At 59.0% G+C, this 21,654-nt stretch overlaps 10 protein-coding genes across 10 annotated transcripts in view; 6 read left to right on the top strand and 4 right to left on the bottom strand.

The window, feature by feature from the left end:
* Positions 1 to 42: 42 nt before the first annotated feature.
* SPRG_03416 (hypothetical protein) lies at positions 43 to 792 on the top strand (the record flags this gene model as incomplete). The annotated part of the gene is made up of 1 exon (XM_012341989.1): positions 43 to 792. A coding segment is annotated over one exon (661 nt), but the record flags the coding sequence as incomplete, so codon positions are not given.
* A 524-nt stretch (positions 793 to 1,316) lies between these two features.
* Positions 1,317 to 1,919, top strand: SPRG_03415 (hypothetical protein; the record flags this gene model as incomplete). The annotated part of the gene is made up of 1 exon (XM_012341988.1): positions 1,317 to 1,919. One exon carries the CDS (start codon positions 1,317 to 1,319, stop codon positions 1,917 to 1,919), a length of 603 nt encoding a protein of 200 aa, XP_012197378.1.
* A 367-nt stretch (positions 1,920 to 2,286) lies between these two features.
* SPRG_03414 (hypothetical protein) lies at positions 2,287 to 2,649 on the top strand (the record flags this gene model as incomplete). The annotated part of the gene is made up of 2 exons (XM_012341987.1): positions 2,287 to 2,415; positions 2,545 to 2,649. 2 exons carry the CDS (start codon positions 2,287 to 2,289, stop codon positions 2,647 to 2,649), a joined length of 234 nt encoding a protein of 77 aa, XP_012197377.1.
* A 288-nt stretch (positions 2,650 to 2,937) lies between these two features.
* On the top strand, positions 2,938 to 3,687 carry SPRG_03413 (hypothetical protein; the record flags this gene model as incomplete). The annotated part of the gene is made up of 1 exon (XM_012341986.1): positions 2,938 to 3,687. One exon carries the CDS (start codon positions 2,938 to 2,940, stop codon positions 3,685 to 3,687), a length of 750 nt encoding a protein of 249 aa, XP_012197376.1.
* Positions 3,688 to 4,862: 1,175 nt separating this feature from the next.
* Positions 4,863 to 5,857, top strand: SPRG_03412 (hypothetical protein; the record flags this gene model as incomplete). The annotated part of the gene is made up of 2 exons (XM_012341985.1): positions 4,863 to 5,193; positions 5,226 to 5,857. 2 exons carry the CDS (start codon positions 4,863 to 4,865, stop codon positions 5,855 to 5,857), a joined length of 963 nt encoding a protein of 320 aa, XP_012197375.1.
* Positions 5,858 to 6,092: 235 nt separating this feature from the next.
* SPRG_03411 (hypothetical protein) lies at positions 6,093 to 7,112 on the bottom strand (the record flags this gene model as incomplete). The annotated part of the gene is made up of 2 exons (XM_012341984.1): positions 6,093 to 6,709; positions 6,755 to 7,112. 2 exons carry the CDS (start codon positions 7,110 to 7,112, stop codon positions 6,093 to 6,095), a joined length of 975 nt encoding a protein of 324 aa, XP_012197374.1.
* Positions 7,113 to 9,758: 2,646 nt separating this feature from the next.
* SPRG_03410 (hypothetical protein) lies at positions 9,759 to 15,927 on the bottom strand (the record flags this gene model as incomplete). The annotated part of the gene is made up of 12 exons (XM_012341983.1): positions 9,759 to 10,449; positions 10,500 to 10,789; positions 10,846 to 11,019; positions 11,076 to 11,838; positions 11,892 to 11,989; positions 12,041 to 12,307; positions 12,351 to 12,701; positions 12,748 to 12,828; positions 12,876 to 13,047; positions 13,098 to 13,153; positions 13,198 to 14,228; positions 14,280 to 15,927. 12 exons carry the CDS (start codon positions 15,925 to 15,927, stop codon positions 9,759 to 9,761), a joined length of 5,622 nt encoding a protein of 1,873 aa, XP_012197373.1.
* A 10-nt stretch (positions 15,928 to 15,937) lies between these two features.
* SPRG_03409 (hypothetical protein) lies at positions 15,938 to 19,440 on the bottom strand (the record flags this gene model as incomplete). Its single annotated transcript, XM_012341982.1, has 7 exons — positions 15,938 to 17,810; positions 17,861 to 18,066; positions 18,117 to 18,440; positions 18,487 to 18,582; positions 18,631 to 18,705; positions 18,754 to 18,942; positions 18,991 to 19,440. The coding sequence occupies 7 exons, from the start codon at positions 19,438 to 19,440 to the stop codon at positions 15,938 to 15,940; spliced, it is 3,213 nt and encodes a 1,070-aa protein (XP_012197372.1).
* A 447-nt stretch (positions 19,441 to 19,887) lies between these two features.
* SPRG_03408 (hypothetical protein) lies at positions 19,888 to 20,361 on the top strand. Its single transcript, XM_012341981.1, has one exon. It carries the CDS (start codon positions 19,893 to 19,895, stop codon positions 20,322 to 20,324), a length of 432 nt encoding a protein of 143 aa, XP_012197371.1. The 5' UTR covers positions 19,888 to 19,892; the 3' UTR covers positions 20,325 to 20,361.
* SPRG_19488 (hypothetical protein) overlaps positions 20,355 to 21,654 on the bottom strand; it is a gene marked incomplete at both ends in the record, with an annotated part of 5,191 nt that continues 3,891 nt past the window's right edge. The window contains one exon of the mRNA XM_012342023.1: positions 20,355 to 21,635. Within this exon, the coding sequence (XP_012197413.1) occupies positions 20,355 to 21,635 (1,281 nt within the window). The remainder of the gene's footprint in view (positions 21,636 to 21,654) is intronic.

Raw genomic sequence — 21,654 nt, 5'->3', positions numbered from 1 at the left:
TATCCTTTTCTGGTGGTCTATTCTTGCATTCGCTGTGTGAGACATGGGCCAGCTCGTGTCCAAGGCGCCTCAGTACCGCTCCGAGAGCGACCGCTTGGAGCTCCAGGGACGCTACGTCGTGCACACGGCTCTAGCCTACTATGGGACATTTTACGGCATCTGCCCGGCGTTCGAGGCAATCGCCGGCGACGCGGTGCCCCTCAGGATGCTCTGCCGCGTCTTCAACCTGGCCTTCCACGCCGCCTACGTCGGCCTCCTCGTCCCGTACCTCGTGGGTATCCTCGTAGACACGGAGGGGTACTTTTACCGCCTGCCGTCGAGCCTCGTCTCGTGGACCTTCCGCACGTGCATCACAGGACCGGTGCTCTGGGCGCTGCCGTGGGTCGTGCTCTGGCCGTTCATGCTTCTCGTCGCCATCGTCAGCAAGCACTTTGAGGAGGTCGACACCAAAGCGCCGTCGGCAGCAGAGAGCTTGAAAGTGGTCGAAGCGACGACAGAGACGACGCCAGCCGTGCCCGCGTTGACGCCGGTGGTAGCCGTCGTGGCGCCCAAGGCGCCAGATGTGCCGGCGAAGGCCCCAGCCAAGTCGTTGGGAAAACTCATGCTCTCTTGGCTCACGCCGTCCAAGCGGTCGCCGCGAAAGCGCTTGGGAAAGGAGAGCCCGAAACAACACGCCACCCGCGAGACGGCCAAAACCAAGTGACAGCACTTGATACTTGGTTGATACTAGTCAATTGCCCGAAGTCACGGGCGCTCTCCTCCATTACGTACTACACCCTTGATCGCTGTTCGACGTTGGGTGTTGGTGCATGTTGCGTATGCTTCCTGCATAGTTACTCCGTAGATTCCCGGTCACCGGTGTCGCCGATCTCAAGCCGTTGTATCCCACATTACGAGTCGGCCCAGTGAGTGGGTTGGCGACGGTTGCGCTGACAAGAGCAGCGCAGGGACGCACCGTCGCCAGTACAACCGCTCGGTCCGATGCGCGATCTGCGGTGCTTGTGCTTTGCAGGCTCTGGAGACCAAGAGTCCTACTCTCAACGGTCGCCTTTGTAAAGACAAATGCTGTACGTGTCGAGGGCTGCCTTGGCGCGGCGTCGAGACTCTTGCACGCTGCGCCATTGGCAGGGAAACGTTGGCTCTTCAGGATCGTCCTGGAGGCAAGATCGCCACGGAGCCCAATGATTATCCGGATCCGGATCGGTGCCGAATCAAGGCTTGTGTCAGACGGACTCGGTCCAGCGGCCTTGATTGTAAAAATCCAACAACAAATCACTATCGTCCAATTCACTTCGTTCCAAACAGCTCATTCTGTCATGGGCCACCCCGAGTCGAAACCCGAGTACCGCGCGTCGGGCGACTCGCTCAAGCTGCAAATTCTCTACATGGCGTATCTGTGGATGGGGTACTACGTCACCTTCGCGTGGATCTTCCCCATCCTCGATGCGGTTGTGGGCAACGTGGCCGTCCTCGGCGAGCTCTGCCGGCTTTTCTTGATGGTATCGCGCGTTCTGTACGTCGGCGTCGTCATTCCGTACATCGCCACCGTCTTCCTCGACACAGAAGGCTTCTTCTATCGGAATGCGACCAGCTTTAGCGCAGAAGCGGCCCGCGCGCTCATCACGGAGCCGTGCCTGCTCATACTGCCATGGACGGCGCTGTGGTCCATTTTCGTTGCGTTTGCGCTTACCTTATCACTCTGCGAGTGGCTGCAAGCCAAGACAGCCAAGGTCCAAGCCGCGATGACCGAGGCAGCTGTGGAGCCGACGCCACCGCCGGTGGCCACACGCCTCCACAAGCCCGAAGAGCTGCCAGTGCCCAAGCCACCCAAGAAACGATTGTTCTCTTGGTTCAAACTCTTTAAGTACCGCAAAAACCCGTCTGCAGAGAAGAAACACCAAGCCAAGTTGACCAAGTAGCGAGCTAACTGGATCTCATTTTGCACCCTGGCGACGAGATACTAGTATAGGATAAGCTGGTATCGTAGATCAGTACAAAACACTTGGACATGAATTCAACAATACCGGTATATATTCCTGTAGATATTCTCTCTACTACTATTAATACAGTTTGGATTCACAACACAGCATCTATCAGAAATGATATATTGCGCGCGGTTGTGGATCCCCAAAAATGCACTAAAAAATCAAGTTGTGGCGCGAGAAATTGAGGACCCAAGAGTTCAAGCGCCAGGCGTCGAAAGGTCCTCCGCGACTCGTTTGCCACCATCATTGACATGGCCCTTTCGAATACTTATTGAACGAATTGAGGCCTCGAAGCGAAGTAATGGTCGGCGGAGGCAGCAAGGCGTTCTTCACTACTTGCACAGATGCACCTCACTGCAACACGGTGTTCTCAGCCTCTCCGTCGCCGGCGGCTCGCTCCTCGAGGACCTTGCCGCTCTTCTGGCTGCGGGTCATGCAAACTGCGGCTTTCCATGACCAGCACTTCAAGGCATTGCTCCCTACGTCGTCCGCAGACGCGGCACCGCTGCACAGGCACGCTCAACGCGTGAGCCCACGAAGCAGTAGCCGTCCATGAAAGGTCGCCATGGCACCGACGTTGCTCGTCGTCGCAAGTCGTGCCTGTCCAAGCTGCCACGCGCTGCTGCCGGCGCCCCACAAGCTGCAGGGCAGTCGTCGGGACTAGATTGCCTCGTCGTACGGATAAAATAGGAAACCGATGAATTCTTATCGCAGAAACAGCATTGCACAGGGTTGTTGGCAGGATGCTTTTTAAAATGCAGCAAGAATCAAGTGTAAAAAGTCTCATTGAATTGCTTTGCCTTGAGGATACCGTAGAGGAAGGATATGGTTCCAGAGCTAATTGCTGGCGGAGTTGCCAAGATCAAAGAGGGGCAAAATGTCCTCAGGACAAGTCGCACAAAGTCTTAACGTTAATTATCAATCACGCCGTCAAGGTCAAATTCATTTTGCAATGGGCCAACCCAACGCCAAGCCCGTGGGCGAGCGCCGCGCCACCACCGAGTCGCTGGCGTTGCTTGTCGCTGCGTACTCAGCCTTAGTGTACCACGCCACGTTCACGTGGTTGTTCCCACTGGTAGACGCTCTTTTCGGCGACGTTTTTGTCTTCAGTTCGCTCTGCCGCGGCTTGTCGACGGTCGTTCAGGCCGCCCACCTCGGTGTCCACCTCCCGTACGTCGCCTTCGTCCTCTTCGACAAGGACGAAATCTTCTACCGCACTCCGACGCACAACGTCTGGGATTTTGACCGTGAAGAGACGAGCACGCATCTCCTTCGGCTGCCGTGGCTCGCACTGTGGATCACGCTTTTCTTGTATTACTTCGTCGAATTTTTCGTCGCTCCGACGAATGCGAGTACGACAGCAACGACAGCAACCGTGTCCAAGCCGTTGACGCCCGTGAAGCTGGTGCCGCATCCGATACCCGAAGCCAAAATGCAAGACGACAAGCTTGTAGGGAATATCATCCACGCTAAGAACGGCGTCTTGAAGGGTATCGAGAAGGGGAAGCTCAAACCCAAAGCCGACCGAACCGCGTCGTCACTTGGGGCCGCGCCGTCGACGGCTGAGCAACCGGTGCCGACACCAAAGACGAAGGGGCCCAAGAAATCGCTGCGGAAGCGCGTGCTCTCGTGGCTTAAGTCTTCCGAACGGTCGCAACGACGAGATGGCGACGACAAAGCGACTGCGATCATTGCCACTTGATAACCGGTCGATAGATTGAAAGACAGATGTTTCGCGTTATTATCGTTGTTGTTGAAGTGGGTCGTCTATTACAATAGATAAAACTATGCTCAACAAAATTGTCGGACTTTCCTTATTGTGTGTACTCGGTTGAGGGACTTGATTTAGGCAGGCGGAGGCAGGAGCGCGATCCGCGGGACGAGGTGACGTCGCGGCCACTCGTGTTGGGCGAGGCGCCGGAGAAGCCGACGAAGAGCAGGCTGCTCGGGCTCTTGTACGAGGCTGTGGTGCAAGTGCAGTTGAGCGACGCGTACCGCCTTCGTTATCTTCGTTGTTACTTTCGTCAACGAGCCCTGAAGGCCGGTGGCCACCCGAGTCCCGGTATGCGAGCTACTAGTAGTGTGACGTCATCGCACGTAGACATTCGTCGACGCAACGTGCGTCGATCTTTCTGCTCGTAAAGTCCACGGAGGGCTACGTACACCGAGCTGCGATGCGTCCGCTGCAAGGACGCCATCGACCGCACGCGATTTCTTCCCAGACACTTCAACCCTCGCTGCAGACGAACGACGAGTCGCATTCCAGGTCGGACTGAGCGGAGCCTTCGCCGCAAATCGGGTTGTACCCGCTTTTCCAGCCTCCAAAGACGCCTTGCGTAAGGTCCTCTCGCCGCCAGCAAAACTACGACTGCCGAACTATCAACAACCTCGAGCATTGCTCTTGATACAATGACGACCAGAAAATATCAAGGAAGCCGCTGGATACCATCATTCGCACAGAGTGCAGGCCGTACAGTGTATTCGCACAACAGTGTCTTGTCGCGGAAGAAAGGCAGCGCCGAGGCTACTCGGGCCTAATCATCGGGAACTCGAAGGGGCTTTCGGGGGCGTTCGATCACATTCTTCAGCTCTCGCAAGCGCAGAAGGAGCTCATGATTGGCGGCGCCTCGTCGCACTTGCCAGCGACCATGCAATGGCGCAGCCTCGATCACCTGGCCGGACGGATGATGCGCTCGATTGTGCTTCCCTGTCACCCCCCATGCAGTGCAATCCGTTTTCTACACTAGCTTTTTGTATTATGTATATTTTTAGGGGTCCCTAGAAAATGCAGAATCGGACCCACCAAATGTCCCAGCGCACCTGCCTCAGGAAACGTTGAGGGTTGAAGGCGTGAGTAGCTCCCATTCTGCATCTGCCATGACCTCGCCCACGTCCAGCCCGCTCACGCTGGGCTATCGCTTCGCGTCCAAGGGCCTCGACCCCGCTCGCGCGTCGCCCGCGATACCCGTCGTCGCTGTCCTGCTCTACGTTCTCTACTGCGCGCTGGCCTACGTCGTGACCTTTGACGTGCTCGTGGTCCGGCTTCGGACGCTTCTCGCCTCCAGCGCCGCCGTCGACGCAGTGGCAGTCGCGGCCAAGCTCGGCTACGTCTTTGTGGGCATGCCGATGCTGTACCGCCACATCACGCAGGCCGAAGACGGCGCCGACCACGCGCCGGCGCTGGACGCGTGCCTGCTCTTTTGGCGCCGTGGGCGCTCCCACTCACCTTTCTCTACGCAGCGACGATGCCACTCCAGTCGCTCTACGGTCTCTGCAAGCCGCCGCCGCCGGTTCTCGAGAAGCCGCCAATCGAGTACCAGGCGATGACCGAGTGCAAGGTCTGCCTCGAGTTCTACACGGCCGAGAAGCTGGCTGCGTACTGCGATACGTGCACGACGCCATGCTGCATCGCGTGCTTCAACAACTACCTCGAGCACCGGCTGACGTCCAACGAGACGCTGTGCTGCCCAGGCTGCAAGAATCACCTCTCGCCAACCCTCCTCACCTCCAGCGCCGTGTCCTTCGACACGCGCGAGGCGTGCGCGGCCCACTGCCTCACGCAGGACGAGCAACGCACGTGTCCTCGCTGCCACAAGCCGGCGCGCAAAGGAAGCCTCCGCAAGCGCCGGGTCATCTGCGACGCGTGCAAGGCCACGTCGTGCGCCGACTGCGGCAAGGACTACCACCTACTGCCGACCTGCCGCGACAAAGCGTTCGAGCGCTACTGCCGCGAGACCGGCGTCAAGCGCTGTCCGGGCTGCAGCCGGCTCGTGCAAAAGGCCGACGATGCGTGCGACCACGTAACTTGCGTCAAGTGCCTCTACGCCTTCGAGTGGCCCACGGTGCTGTCGTATGACCAGACGAAACCCTAATCGCCGACTAATTTATATCTTTTCGACCGTAACGTTTATGCTACTTGGACTGGTAGCGCAAGACAACTCGTCTTCTGTGGGCTACGTCGAGAGTTCTCCACTCATGCTCCCTGGGGCATGATGAGATTACCGGTAGGGCGATGAGCCATAATGTATGATGGACCGCAGGGGAGACATCCGATTGGCTGAAACAGAGATATCGATCGACCAATCAAAAACTGGTAAACAAATCTTTTTATTCGGTATTCACGACCTCCGCACCTGCACAGCCGGCTGCTTGGAGGTTTTTCAAGGCGACCATATCTTGGCAGCGGCGAGCACGTGCAACAGCCGCTACCTGCAGCGCCTTCGTACCTTGGAGGCCCACGAGAAACTGCAGCATCTCCGCCTTGTTGTTGCGTGCAGCGTAGTAGAAAGCCAGCGCCGAGCACCCTTCAGAGCGGTTTGCGTGCAACCATTGGACGACCTCAAGTTGGCCGGTCGCCGCGGCCCAGTCGATAGCATTTGTCGTTGTGCCTTCAGTGCGGTGCTGGTGGAGAAACTCAACAATCGCCAAGTGCCCGAACGATCCTGCAGAGGCCATCGCATCTTGCGAGCAGCCTTCGCTTCGGTGGGTATGCAAGAAGCGCACCACGTCCAAGTGGCCGCCCATGGCCGCGTTCTCCATGGCGCGAACCGTACACCCTTCCAATCGGTTCGCGTGCAGCCATTGCACGACGTCAAGATGGCCTTCTTGGGCCGCAGTGTCCATCGCGTCCGTCGTGCAGCCTTCGCCTCGGTGCTCGTGCAGCCAAATCACTGTTTCGAGGTACCCTGCGCCGGCAGCATAGTCCATAGCCTGTTTCGTACAGCCTTTGGATCGATGTTCGTGGAGGTATTAGACGATAGAGAGATGACCGTTTCTCGCTTCGACGTCCATGACTTTGGCGCCACAGGACGCGTGGCATTCTTGGTCGAGATAACGGACCGCCTCAAGGTTGCCCGCAAGGGCGGCAGAATAGAGCGCTCTGTCCGAGATCCAAAGGCCGCAGTGCGAGCGCAGAAAGGCCGCAATGTCATGGCGGTTGGCTGCAATGGCAGAGTCGACGGCCGCCGACGTCCCGCCTTCGGTGCGGTGGCGGTGAAGCCACTGCACCACGTCCAGATGACCGTGGAACGCAGCGTCGTCCAATGCGCCTGTCGAGCAAGCGTTGCTACCAGCGTCGTGCAGCAGCTGCAGCACATCCAGATACCCATGTCCCGCCGCCCAGTCCATTGCCAAAAGACCATCGTCCTCGTCGATATGCGCAATCGCCGCCAGATCGACGCCGTAGTCATTGCGAAGACAGCGCAGAAGCCGACTGTGGCCACCGTAAATCGCATCCTGCGCGAGTGCGCGAGGGAGTCCCGTTCTCAGCACCGAGACTTTATCCGAAAACACATAAATGTTTTCCAAAGCACATAACCATCTCTACCCAAAAAAAACCTATTGCTCACCAGCCTTAATACCCTGTCTCTCTCCCTCTCACCCCTAACACCCCCACGGATAACCACACCAAGCCCTGCTACCAACACCACCTTTCCCCCGGAAGTATAAGCATCCCCGCGCTGCGGGGATGGCATCGTCGTCCTTTTTGATGCGTAATCATAATCCACTGTCCGGTTACTCTAGAGGTGACGGCCAATCACATCCCAGCATTTCCTAGCATTTATGTGTTTTGGAAAATGTTTGTGTGTCGTGCGCGAGGGTCGGACGTGTCGAGCTCGTCGAGCCAGATGTTGGCCATCGCCGCTGCCCGCAAACGTTCCAAAGCACCGTCTCGCTCGTAGTCGTCAGTGTGTGTCATGATCACGTGTGCCTTTGTACGCACATACATGGACTTGGACGAGATGCAGCAGCAGTCGGCAGCTGAGAGCTTGGTCGGTGGCAAGATGTCGAGGTCGCCGTCCCAGTCGAGGCGAGAGGTGTCGCGCCAAATGGCCTGTTTCAACGCGTCGCCGCCTGTCGAGCGCAGCAGATCCAAGGCGCCGTGGAGAAGCTGCGTCAGCGGCCCCGCAAAGGCCAAGATGAGCGGCTGCAGGTCCGCGATGTCGGTCTACATGCCTCCAATGCCTCCAATGCTTTTGAAACCGGTACAGCATTGTGTTTTAAACCGTAAATACGTTTAAAGCATGATTGTACCAGATGAATTCAACACATCGCAAACAAGGTTGCGATGCAGTGCATCGCAATCTAGAGGGCTAAACGGGGGTTAAACGATAGATAGCCAAAACGCTAGATAGATAGATAGATAGATAGATAGATAGATAGATAGATAGATAGATAGATAGATAAATGTAGATAGATAGATACATATATAGATACATAGATAAAGTGCACGCGGTTTCTATAGGGTCACCCTCTTCAGAGTGCTACACGCATTATTATTCAACCAAAATTTGTGGAAATGTTTTTCATTCTGATTCGAGCTCACATATGATTTTTCAAAAACATTACTAATGCTTAAGTGGGTGATTTTCAAGATATATCATTTTCGGTGGCGAAGAGTTATAGGTTCACTTGGCCATGGAGGCTTGTCTGGGCGCATACACGCGTAACAGCGGGTCCCTCGGTTGATTTTACCTTCCCGAATGCTCAACTGATGTATGCATATGCATGTAGCGGGTTGGCGTGCCATAACAGATGCCACGAGGGACGATTTTGACGATAAGCTTGCGCGAGCGCATTTCGGTGTTCAAAGAGCTCAGCCTCTCCAACAGAGCGATCGCCGAGAAGCTTAATCGCTCACCGAACGTCGTTAACGGCTTTGTGAAGAACCCGAAGGCCTACAACACTGCGAAACAGCCGGGTCGCAAGCCAAATCTTCGCCCGCGGGACCTTCGGCGCCTCATCACGGCGGCTTCCAAGGGTATTTTGACTGCCCGACAGCTACGTTTCGACCAGCAAGTGCCCCTCGGTGCTCATCGCACATAGTAGCTGCTCTCGAGTGTCGAGCATTTGCGCTGGGAGATGCGACAGCGGATGCCGTGGATGACCAAGGACCACCTGGTTGGACGCGAGATGTTTGCCGCTAGGCATCTCGAATCTCGCTTCGACTGGTCCTTGATCATCTTCAGCGACTAGGAGAAGCTCAATTTGGACGGTCCCGACGACATCCAGTACTACTGGCGTGACCTCCGCACGAGACTCAGTACTTCCGAAAGCGCCAGTCCAGTGGCGGCTCTGTCATGGTCTGGGGCGCGTACGCGGCGGACGGAACGAAGGTGCTAGCGTTCCTCGACGGCAAACAAGACTTAATCAAGTACTGCATGACGCTGCTGCAGCACTTGCTGCCAATTTACGACTGCTCCCACCAGACGCTCCAGGAAGACAACGCCTCAATCCACTCCTCGAAGGCCGCCACGGCCTTCCTGCGCATGAAGTAGGTCAAGGTAATGGCCTAGCCTGCTTGATCGCCCGATTTGAACCCGATCGAGAACGTCTGGGGCTACCTGGTTCGCAAAAACTACCCGAACGGACGATGCCATCCGTCTGTCGCTTCCCTGCGTACTGCGATCGAAAAGGCGTGGCCCAAGCTGACCAACAAGTACCCTAAGGCCTTGAGTGACTCCATGGACAAGCGCTGCGTCGAAGTTCTCAAGAAAAGTGGCCACGCGATTGACTATTAAACAGTGAACCTATAACTCTTCGCCACCGAAAATGATATATCTTGAAAATCACCCACTTAAGCATTAGTAATGTTTTTGAAAAATCATATGTGAGCTCGAATCAGAATGAAAAACATTTCCACAAATTTTGGTTGAATAATAATGCGTGTAGCACTCTGAAGAGGGTGACCCTATAGAAACCGCGTGCACTGTAGATAGTAGATGTTTATTGTCGACTAGGATCAACCCTTTTTGCTGTCACCAAGAGGATAGTTTACTCTGGGAAAAAGTGCTCGGACTTGCGCTGGAGCTTGACCGGCGAGGCAGTCTGGTTGAGCAGCGCAAGAATCGCCTGCTGCGTCGCGAGCACTTGGCGCTGAACGTCTTCGATGCTTTTCTGCCGTTCGCGGAGGGATTCGTGCTGCTCAAAGAGCGCGTCGAGGTGCTTCTCGAGCCGCGCCGTGCCCGGGTCCTCCTTCTTGGCGAGCACGTCGAGCTTGCGGTCCGTGTTCGCGCGCTTGGCCTCGCTCAGCGTCACGGGCGTCGCCGTCGGCTTCTTGTTGGATTCATTTTGGTCGTCGTCGGGCACGAGCTGGAGCGTCGGGTCGGCTTTCTCGAGCGCCATCGCGCGGTGGTTGGGGAAGAACGACACGTCGTTCTTGGCCATCTTCATGGCCAGATAGAGCTCGATGCCGTTGTACTCGGTGTAGTCTTTCTTGTTGATGTGCACAAAGAGGTACAAATAGTGCCACATGTTGTGCTCGAGGCGCGTGTGGTACTCGAACCCGCGCTTCGTGAGCCGGTCAAACGTGTAGCCGTCAATCGAGCAGATAAAACAGCGGTCCCGCAGCTCCTCGGCGCGTTCCTTGTGCGACGTGCGGATCGTCGCGAATGTGTCGATGATGATGCCAAAGGTAATGTTGAGCAAAATGACCATCAGAATGATGTTGTACGCATTGTCAAACCTAGTGTCGACCATGAGTCACCGCTAAGAAACTACGAAATGAAGGCGTACAAAAAACGGCCCGTCGCAAGAGGGTCGGTGCCGAGGGCCCGGGGCAGCAGGAAGCCGCCAAGGCCGCCGTTGCTTTTAAACGCCAAGTCAAACGACGAGAGAAAGCAGAGGAAGAGCGTGCTACAGCGCTGCGGTGCATTCGGGTTGGCCATGGCCTCGGGCGTGTAGTCGGGGCGAAAGTAGAAAAAACCAATCGTCGCGAAGATGTACACGAGGAGCAAGTACAGGGCGAAGATGAGGAGGAGCGACTTGCCTGGCAGCACCACAGCCTTCAGAACGTTCTTGAGCTCCTACAGTCGCGTTTTCAGTATTTTTGAAATATTTTTAAATAGACAATAGTGTGCACCTGAGACCGGTTGATAATGTCGAGGACGTGGAATGCGAAGAATTGCACGTGGACGTAGGTGCCGAGCACCGGAATCATGACCAAAAGGCCGTAGTACACCAGTCGCGGGTCCCGCAGAAGGAACCGAACCGAGACGACGATGTTGCGCACGCGGTCTTGCTTGGTGCGCAGGACCTAGCCCCAGTCATTCACCAAATTCTTGAAAAAATTCAAAATCGATATGCACGTACGTCTTCGTCACGGTCGCCCAGGAGACGCAGGAGGTCCTCCACGTCCTGGAGCGACTCGGTGGCGTCGACATCGCTGCGGGCGTACGGTGTCGACGCGCCGCCGATGGTGTTTTTGAGCTTCCGCTTCTCGGCGTGCCAGCCTTCCGTGATGAGCAGCGGCACCGTGTGCACCGCGTAGAGCACAAAGACGGTGGTGCAGAGCGCGACTTGGATCGATCCGAGGACCGTTAGCAGCGCGTCGATGCCAGGTCCGTCCCTCGTAGCGCCTTGCTGCCACGCCGAGTACGGCTGCGACGTGCTGGCATCGGCGCGCAAGGTCGTGACGACAAGGAGGTTGATGAGGAGGGCGAGCACGAATGAGAGCACTTGGAGGCGGTGAGTCTGGCGCAGCAGCCACGCGAGTAAAAACTGCTGCTGCAGCTGGCTCTGGTACTCCATCTCGTGCAGCAGATTGGACGTGTGGGCGAAGAACGCGCTGAGCTTCGAGCTCGGATCCAGAGGCATGTGGGTTTTGAGCCGGTCTTTCGAGCGTTGCGTGACGCAGCAGCAGATCGGGTGCACTGGAAAGTAGATCTGCACCAAGTGCGGGTCGCCGCGAAGGTGCCACACGAGCTCGACACGCGCGCACTTGGCGTCAAAGAAGGCATAGGCCACCGCGTAGGCCGCGTCTTTTGTTGCAAGCCCGACGCGAACTCTGCGTTCGCTGTCGCTTTGAGCCAGCGCGTGAACGCCTCGTACGTGAGGAGACTGAAGCTCCGCTCGACTTGCGTCAAGTGCGACGTCGACTGCTTGGGGAAGAGCGTGTTACCGAGCGACGGCTGGTACTCCATGAGGTGCTGGATCAGAATGTGCACGTTGAAGCCCAGGGCCAGGAACGCGTCCGTGCTGCACGCCGTGTTGCCGTCGTAGACACCCTAGTCGACAACTTGTCCATACTGACAAGCGACACACTCAATAAGTAGTACGTGGTACGTCTCTTGAAAATAGCGGTGGACGTCGACCACGTTGTCCTTGATCGTGTCAAAGTTGAGCTCCGTGACGAGCCGGTCGTGGATGATGTCATCGGTCCGACCTTCAATGAGACTTAGGAGACAGACCACAATCGCGCCTTTGAGCTGCCGCATGTGCAGACGCGCGTCACTCTCGGGAAGTGACGTCACGACCAGCAGTTCGTTGACGACTGAAATGAACTTGTAGTTGGCGACGCACTCCTGGGCTTCGGGGCACGGACCCTACCCCTCTTCGTAAAAATACATGGTTACAATGCAGAAATACCTGGCAAAACTCGGTGATCGTATCAAAGAGCTGCTTGAACAAAAGCACGTTGGCGCTATTGAGGCTCGGGTAGATCTCGAGAAGGAACGACGTTGTGGCTTCGACGAGATTGATGCTGCTCACGGCACTCCCCTGCGAAAGCAAGTACTGCTGCACGTGGAGGTAATGGCCTTCGCAGAGCAGCTGGAGGAACCGAAAGATCGCCACGATGCTCGCGTACGGCGGGTCGTCGGCCAGCTCGAGACTGCGTCCGCTGCGCGCCTCGTGCGAAAGCCGGAGCACCATCGAGTGGGGCCGCGGCAGGTCGTCGAGCGCTGGCACTTGCGCGACCGTCTTGACCTCGTCCGTCGCCTACGCCCGCATCGAGAGTTGTACGAGGTAGCGAGATGCGGTGTACGCTGTCCATCCGGTGCTTGAGGCGCTCAAAGAACTTGGTCGTTTTAGACTCGGTCCACGTCGCGTAAAAGTGCTCTTGGACCTAATTGGTCCAGTTTACCGCGATGTATGAGACGTAAGAAGTCGGACTTTAGCGTTCATGCCGTCAAGCAATGCGATGCCGAGGGCGATGCTGCTGTCGAAAACCACCCTGTCGGTCGTCGAGCTAATGATGTTGACCACGAGCACGGTGAGACCGAGCTTGTCGAGCTTCTGCTGCATCGCGTGGCGTCGCGAGGGCTCGAGCGACTTGATCATTTGACTATTCGTGTGCCATTCCTGTCTCTAGTCATTTCCTTCATGGAACTATACCAAAAGATGTCGAGGAGGTCGACACTCATCTTGGCGTACTTGGCGTGTTTGAGCAGCTACACCAATCGGTTTGCATCGTTCTCTTCTACCACAAGTGTACCTTGAAGTGCTCGATGAGCTTGAGGATGACGTCATCAAAGGTCAACGACGACTTGGGGACATCCGAGATGGACTCGGCTTCGTCGCGGAGCGCGTCCTCCAAGTGCAAGATGCGCTGCATCATCGCATGCAGCTCTGCGGATCGCGCGACTTGGGTCTCGGGGTCTGCCTTGACAAGCGATAGGAACGCGTCGAGGACCGTACCGTCCTCACTCGCGACCACCGGCACCAATCCGGCATTCTTGGCTCCGTCCCAACTATTTGACCATCGTGAGCACCTCTTCCATTTCAAGACCGTTGTGCACCCGCCGTCCAGAGGTGCACGCATCAGGAGCTGCCGACACCGCGCGAGCGACGAGTGCCATTGCGACGGTGATTTCATCGGCGACGGTGGCGACAACGGCGTCGTGGCTTGTCGAAGCGGCGCGAGTCCCTTGGTCGGCGACGACCGCGAGACGTGCAAAACGTCTTTCGGCCGCGCGGTCAACGAAGCTCTCGGTGGCGAGGCCATGGAGGTGTCCGGGTGCTGCAGCTGCTCGTAGAGCGCCCGGAGGGTCTCGCGGGCACTTGCTTCGCCAAGCACAATCGAGCGCAGTACTCGGTTTTGGCCCAAGTGCGGTCGCTTGGGTCGCGCCGATGCTTCGTACGCGAGGTTTTCAAGCGCACTCGGATCATTCTGGGCCGACGCGAGCTTGTCGAGGACCCGCGCGCTGGCCAGCAGCGCGTCTTGGTTGGACGGAGAGAGCTGCGCAAACGTCGTTGCTGTCACGGCTGTCGAGAGCAGCGAAAACAGCGTCTCGTAGAGGGATATGAGCACGGACGCAGGCGCCGAGAGCTCCACCAAGCACGCGTGCAGCGCCGGCAGCAGCAGTGTCAGCAGGTGCGACTCGTACGGCGGATCGTCGGTCGCCAGTTTCTTGTATGACGCAGCCGCAACGTCGACCCAGATACGCCCGCCATCGTACACGACGTGCGCCTGCGGCGGCGTCAGCGCGTCCTTCTGTTGGAGGTGGCAGAGGTGCGCAAATGCGTCTAGTTAGTAGAAAATATGTAGAATCATCGACTAGAGAAGGCGCCACGTACACTCAACGAGCAGCGATTCGAGCGTCGTCACGATCTGGTCGTGGGTGGCTTGCGGCTGCTGCGCCCACGACGGCGCCTCCGAGGTCAAGTAGACTTCCTTTAGAAACCGGACGAGCGCCATGGCCACGTTGCCGAGCCACGTATACTCGTGGAGGCTGCCGACGCAGGCGAACGCCGCCGCGTGCAAGAGGCTCAGAAGCGCATCGAGCGAGAGGATCGACGCGCAGAGGTCCTTCAGCCGCGCGTCCGCCCCCATTGCACAGGATGCGAGCAAGTGCAGAACGTCGAGGTGGTAGGTCACCGTCGCGTCTCGCTGCGTGGTCAGAGCTTCCTTGGTTTCGGTAAGGAGGGCGAGGAAGCTCGTAGGGGCTGCCCCTAGAAGCTGGAGGTACCCGGCGTCGGGCTTGACAAGCTCGAGGAGAACGACGAGCTGGTTCTCTGGGACGGGCGTGTCCCCGACGCTGACAAAGGCTTCGAGGGCGTGGAGGTACCGACCTTTCGTTTGCGCGTGCACGTCGAGATCGACGCGCCAGAGATCGAGGAAGTGCTGGAGGACCTTGACGGGAATCGCCTTGCAGAGACTCTCGCTGCTGCCGTAAACGAGCGAGAGGACGTCTTGCGCCTCTTCGATTTCCTCGACGAGGTCTAGAAGCGCAAGCGTGTGCTCGGCGAGCAGCGCTACGTTCATGCTGTTGTCCGCACCGAACGCGAAGAAGAAGCGCAGCGCTTCCACAAAGACAGGGCGTAGCGCGGTCTGCTGCTGCATCCGGCTGAAGCTCGACGTCGCGTGCGCCATCGGACTCGTCGCCCGGCTCGCGTCGCCTAAAACGGACGGGAAGTGACTCTTGAAAAAGTGGTTGCCGTCGCGCAGCATGTCAAAGATGGTCTGCATCGCGTTGAGGTTCCGGAGAAGCCGCCGGACCTCGACTTGATGCGCGCTCGCCGGATGAGCTGCCGTCCTTGGCAGCCCAATGTTGAGGGTCTGACGCCGCTCCCGGATCTCAGTCACGATCCCAGACGACTGCAGATGCGCGGTAAACGAGGTGAGGAGGCCCGTGACCGAGGTGGCAACTCTGAAATCTTCGGTCGACGTGAGGTTCATCCAGACTTCGGTCGTCTCGGCGAAATGGCGCAGCTGCTGCACATCGGCTTGCAGCTGCCCGTAGATGCCAACGGTCGCATCGTTGACGAGGAGGAGGACGTTGGAGAGTGCTTTCGTCACCTGCTCGTGCTGGTTGAACTGCTGCATGAGCAGCTCGAGCGCCTTGGAAACCAACGGCGGGTGCTCGTACATGAGCGCTTGCAGCAAGATCGTGTCGACGGGTCGGTGCGCGAGCTCCGAGAGGCTGTAGCGGCAGCTGAGGCTCGGCGTTTCAAACATCGAGCGCGCCAGCGTCGAGAGGGGCTTGGACGCGTGGCGGCGCCACCGGGGGCCGTGGAACGGCGGCTCGGTCGCCAGCGTCACCAGCACCGTCGAGATCTGCGCGTCGAGGCGCAGCGCGTCGACAAGCAGGAGCGTGGCGCAAATGTCGTCCTTGATCTCCATGAGCACCTGCGTGAGACCGGTCATTTGGAACTTGGTCCTCATCGGAGGCTCCACGGGCGACTTGAGCTTGGGCGAGTTGGCCGACCGCCGGCGCCGGCGCATGGACGCTGGTCTACATGAGGCGTGAGGTGAGTGGCATCACACAAGCAGTGTACTCGAGGGTCTTCTTCGTCGCGAGACGTGCGGGCTCGAGCGACGCGCGCCGCATCGCGTGCCCGCCCTCGGTTTGCTGGATGATGGCGTTCTGCGCCTGCAGGTCAAAGCGCGTCGACTCGGACGACCGGTGGAAGAACGTGGGTGACACGACGACCTCGGTCGCGTCCAACAACTCCCGGTGCGACCTCGTCGACGGTTTGTACCAGTAGTCGGTGCGGCTGTCGAGGAGCTTGACCAGCTCGAGCACGAGCGCGCCAAGCTCGGCAATCGACCGAAAGAGCCCGAACGCCACCATCTTTTTACAGAGCCGGACAAACGCCAATGTCAAGTCGTTTTGAGCCGCCTCGGTGATGATGACGAGTCCATTCTGCTTTCGAAAGTAGGTCATCGCGAGCGTCTGCAGCTGACCAAAGAAGGTCCAGTCGTCGGTCGAGTACATGCCATCTCGCGCGACCGGGAGCTTGTCTTGATGCAAGAGCACCTCCTTCCAGATGCGCGTGTAGTTGGGGCTCGGCAGTGGCGTCTGCGGCTCGCAGTCCAGATGCAGCGCCACGAGGAGGTTCAGCAGCACGGCGCGGATCGACCGCGAGAGCGCGGGATCTTGCACGCAGGCCAAGAGACTCGCGCGGGGAAAGCTGCCGGCCAGACACCGAATGCACGTGTAGTTGCGATCCATGCACAGCGCGCAGTAGAGCTGCAACAGACCGTAAAAGTACGGTGCGAGCGTTGCGTGGGACTTGTGACTGTAATAGTCGTCAAAGAAAGTGCGGAGCGGGACCCATTTATCGGCGACCGCGTCCACGCAGAGCTCGAGGCCCGTGGGCGTCGGCCGCGTGTGCACGAGGACCGCGTCCGAGTAGCCGTGGCTCGGATTGAAGAGCAGCTCGCAGATTTTCTCCTGGACCTTGGGCACGGCGTGGCCGTTGGCCGAGCAGAGCACGACGAGGAACTGAAGATACCGCATCGCCCTGCCGTGGCGCCGAATCAGATCAAAGAAATTGCGCACGATCGCCGAGAAGGACGCGAACGACTCGGAGAGGTGGAACTTCTCCTGGATGAGGTACGAGAGCGGCACGGACGCCTTGAACCCATGCCCGAGGAGCGCCAGCAGCACGGGCATCGCGTGCCGGCACGCCGACGTGTCGGAGGTTTTGCTGCTGTAAAACATGCGGAACAAGAGGATGTTGATCGCGCAGAGCACGTGGTGCAGCTGCCGCATGGCGGTGTGCGGCCATTGGAACACGATTGGCAGCGACTTGTCCATGGGCGGCGGCGGCGGCGGTGCGACACCGTTGCTGAAGCGCCCGCCACCGGGCGACATAAAGTCGTTGGTGTGAGGCAGCTCATCGATCCCGTCGCTCGGTTCGTTTTGAGGCTGGAACCCACAGACGTAGTCGATCGAGAATGGACCACCGTACGCTGCGAACGGCGCCTCGAGCATCCGCGTCAGCAGTGGCACGAACTGGTGCCGGTGCAGCAGCGTCTGCCGCAGCCACAGGACGTGGTCCGGTGTCTGCGTGTCCAAGAACGTAAACGTGTTGAGCTGGCTCAGGACGCGCTCGACGTCGTCCAAGCGCGGGTCGCCGCCGGACGCGCTTGCAAAGCTCGCGATAAAGCTTTCGCAGAGCGTGCGGTAGGCGAGCAGCCGCGACGTATCGTGGAGCTCCGTGGACGAGACCGAGACAATCTTGAACGCGTCTTCGTCCTGCGGCGTCAACAGCGTCACGAGTGGCGACGAGACGTGCAGATGCGCGCTGCTCCGCGTGTGCAAGTACGTGAGCGTCTGTGCGTGCTGGAGCAGCACCGCGCTCTTGTGCCCGATCGGGTTGCTACACCATTAACGGTTCGAACTTGCGAACGCATCATCGACGTGGTGTACCGTGGGTTGACGAGCGTCGTGGGCCGTAGGAGGTACGACGACTGCGGCTGCGCGTTCGTAGCCACTCGAAGCCCCGCCTCCGTGTTCTCCACATGCAGATACTGCCCGGTGAGCACGTGACGAAGGCAGACGCTGTCCGTCCAGTGCAACAGGCCGCCGTCGAGGAAGCAGCTCTTCTCGACTTCCCACAGCGTCTCGGGCGACAACTAGGAGGCGTTCTGAGTTGCCATGGAGCATAGAAGGGGCGTGTACGCACGAGATGCGAGTTGGTGTCGGCAGCGTCGGATGCGCCACCCGACTCGGCTTGCAGGTGCACGGCGCCGCCGCCACAGCCTAGCCACGCACTCGTCTCCAAGTGCAGCAGGCGAATGCAGAGCCCGGATCGGAGACCGCGACCCGTGTCGGGCTGGTACATCGTCGCGCTCGAGACGTCCTTCTCCGAGTGGTCGTAGGGAGCGAGTCGCCACTGCGACGCATGCGACAGGGAGGCGTGCACCAGTGTCGACGCGCCATCAACTGCGCTGCGGGTCGAGACGTGCATTGCGAATCGCTGCGCCTTGTATGTCGCCGCGAGCACAATCTAGTACACATTTCTGGTGCCATCTCGTACCAGAAAAGAGCCCTACTTGGTCCATGAGCTGGACGGGCTCGCCTGTCTTTCGAAGCTTGAAGCGCGGTAGAAGCGTGAGATGACACGCCGCCGCGCCGTCCGACAAGACCACCTACCAATGCGTGGTGCAACACAACCCGCCATGACGATGAGCATCTACCTCGAGGGTCTCCTTGTCCCTTGTCGGCTGCATGGCAATGTACTTGCCCGTCTTGATGTGCCGCAGCTGCACCGTCTAGCGCGTTCGTTCTTAGATGATGGATGCGAAGGGACGTGCGTGTACCTGGCCGTACTTGACGCGCGTTCCGTGCAGCTTGTCGTAAACGTTGGCGTTCAACCGGAGCTCCGACTCGCTCTTGAACTTGAGATCGGAGAAGGCATCCGAGAACCCAGTCGACGTCGTGCTCGCGTTCTCGGACGCCTTGGCCTCTTCGAACGCTGCTGTGGCCTCGTACACCATCTTGGGCAGCACCTATGCGCGCTGTCCAGAAGGGCAGTCGAGATAAACATGTTGGTGTACCTCGAAGAGACAATCCTTGGCATGGCACGCGACAACGTGGACGTCGCGCTGGGACCCCGGGTCGGTGAGCTGCGCGTCAATGAGGTCCACCGTGGCCTTGAGGCTCTGCACGAGGCCCTCGAGCCGCACTTCCGACGTGATGAGGCCGTCGCCTGCGAGGAAGCCGCCTCGGTCCATGCTCAGGCACGACACGATCGTGCCATAGACGAGGAAGCCGTGTCCGCCCGCGTGGATCGACGTGGTCTTGGACGCATACTCGCTCGGGACGCGGTCCAGACTCGCGGGCAAGTTGCGCGGCGACAAGAGGCCGTTGGGCGAGAGCGGCGTGTGCGCGGACGGGCGGTGAAGCTCTTTACGCAGCGGCGATGAGAGCGGCGACTCGCCGAGCGTCCCCGCAGCGAGCGTCGCGTCGACGTTGAGGTTGCGCCGCTTGCTCGTGAAGCGCTGCATCTCCCGCGCTGCCAGAAAATCCGAAACCTCCGATCGGAAAGGGCACTTGTTCGACGAATCATCATTATCCACGAACCGAAGTACCCACACTAAATACGTCTTTGATATATATCTCATGTAAGGGTCTCTTGATCGCACGGGTGGTGTATGGTACAACCGAACTGCAACCAACGAAAAGTTGACGCTTCGAGGCTCAGCGACACCGATCGAGGCCTCTGGTGAGCGTCTCAGAGCGTCAGTAGCCTCAGGTGCTGTGCCAAGCCTGTGCGAGATGTGTAGCATACACGCCACTCGAGTGCTAGGGCGTCGTAGGTGTTTTGGCTCGAGCAGAACCCCGAGCAAGGTAGCCCAAGGTCGCCTCGCGCTGTGAGCGTGCCACGTGCAAATGGTACTTTCTAGGCGAATTCGTGGCAAATGGTATTTTTCACGTGTGAAAAACGTCAGAACCCGAGATGCTGCTTTCGCTGTACGTGATCAACAAGGCCGGCGGGCTCATCTACCACGAGGACCTCTCGGCGGAGGCGCCCAAGCTCAACTCGAACGACCACCTGCGCCTCGGCTCGACCTTCCACAGCATCCACGCCATCGCCGGCCTCGCGGCGCCGCTCCTCTCCAAGGGCATCGTGTCGATGGAGACGGACGCGTTCCGGCTGCAGTGCTTCCAGGCGCTGACGGGCACCAAGTTCTTCGTGACCGCCCTCCCGACCATGGGCGCGCTCGAGCTCGAGGCCATCTTACGCAGCATCTACGAGATCTACGCCGACTACGTGCTCAAGAACCCGTTCTACGAGCTCGAGATGCCGATCCGCTGCAGCCTCTTCCACACCAACCTCCGCGTCCTCGTCGACCGCGTCAACGCCGAGGCACTGCGCCGCCCCATGTAGCTAGCCGTAGCGTAAACATGTTTTCCATTATCACCGAGTCGCCTCGTCCGACAAGCCTGTGGTGGTGATCCATGCACTCGCACTACGGGCGCCCTCGTCGAGCCACGGCAGGCGAAAGGCTTCGTACTTGAGGATCGATTTCTCAAACCGCGAGAGCTTGGCGTCCGTCGGCAGCGTCGACGCGAGCGCGACCTGCTTCATTGCGCCTTCCTTCTTGCCACTCTCGTAGACCTGCACCGTGCACCAGACCACGTCGAGGCTCAGCACGCTGCGCCGGGCCACGTCCTCCAAGACACTGGTCACACGCGCCGCCAGCGTGCGCTCGCCGACGCACTCGAGGGACTCCTTGACGCTCTTGCCCGATTTGCCGCGGCGCCGGTCTTCTTCGACGGCCGTCCCATCCGCGAGCAAGACGAGCCGCTCCGTGAAGAGGATCGTGTCGTGGACCACGAGCCGCCCAGGCCCCGCGACCTCGACCGTAAAGCGCTCAACCGCGTTGCTCGGGCGCAGCGATGGATCTTTGAGAAGCGTGCAGAGCTGCGTGACGCGGCCGTAGCTGCTCCACGCCCGCGACGCGTTGCCTGCGCGCACGCGCAGCCGGTAGACACTGTTGGGGACCAGGTCCAGCAGCGTCGTCGCCGAGTCCGGTCCTTCGTACAAGGCCGTCCAGTCGCCCGCCGGCTTGGCCACCTTGGTGTCGGAGAGGCACTCGATGAACTTGGCTTCCACGAGGAAGCGCGAGGCGCCCGTGGCACTCGGATACCACACGACGCGCGCCTTGGTCGCAAGGACGTCGACGACGCCGACGGCCGACGGCGGCTCGGGCAGCGTGCAGACCGACAGCGCACTGCTCAGACCGCTCGACGCGTGCGACGAGACGTGCCGGAGCCGGAAGACGTACGAGGTGTTTGGTGCCAAGCCGCGCACGTGGTAACTTTTGTCGGCGCCGCGGTAGACGACGGCCGTCATCTCACTGCGCCCGGCGTCCGAGCGCTTCAGGACATATTGCACGTCGGGCTTCGTCCACCAGTCTTTGAACTCGTCGAACGAGATCTTGCCGTCGTTGTTGGTGTCGAACGTCTCCATGTATGCAGCGAGGCGCTCCTCGGACGGCGCGACACCGAGCTCGGACAGCAGCGTCTTGAACTCGGGCAGCTCCAAGTACCCACTGCCGTCGCGGTCGTAGCGCTGGAACTTGCCGGCAAAGTCGATCGCGGGGTGATCCACCGGCGTCTCTTTCGCCCACTCTTTGAGAAGCTTGTGCACCGAGTCGTCGAGGACGTTGGACTTGCCTTTGAGTGCGATGCTGCGCTTGTCGCCGGCATGCACG

The sequence above is a fragment of the Saprolegnia parasitica genome (genome assembly GCF_000151545.1).
Source record: "Saprolegnia parasitica CBS 223.65 unplaced genomic scaffold supercont2.8, whole genome shotgun sequence".
Classification (NCBI taxonomy): Eukaryota; Oomycota; class Saprolegniomycetes; order Saprolegniales; family Saprolegniaceae; genus Saprolegnia; species Saprolegnia parasitica.
This window is presented reverse-complemented; position numbering and strand designations above follow the sequence as displayed.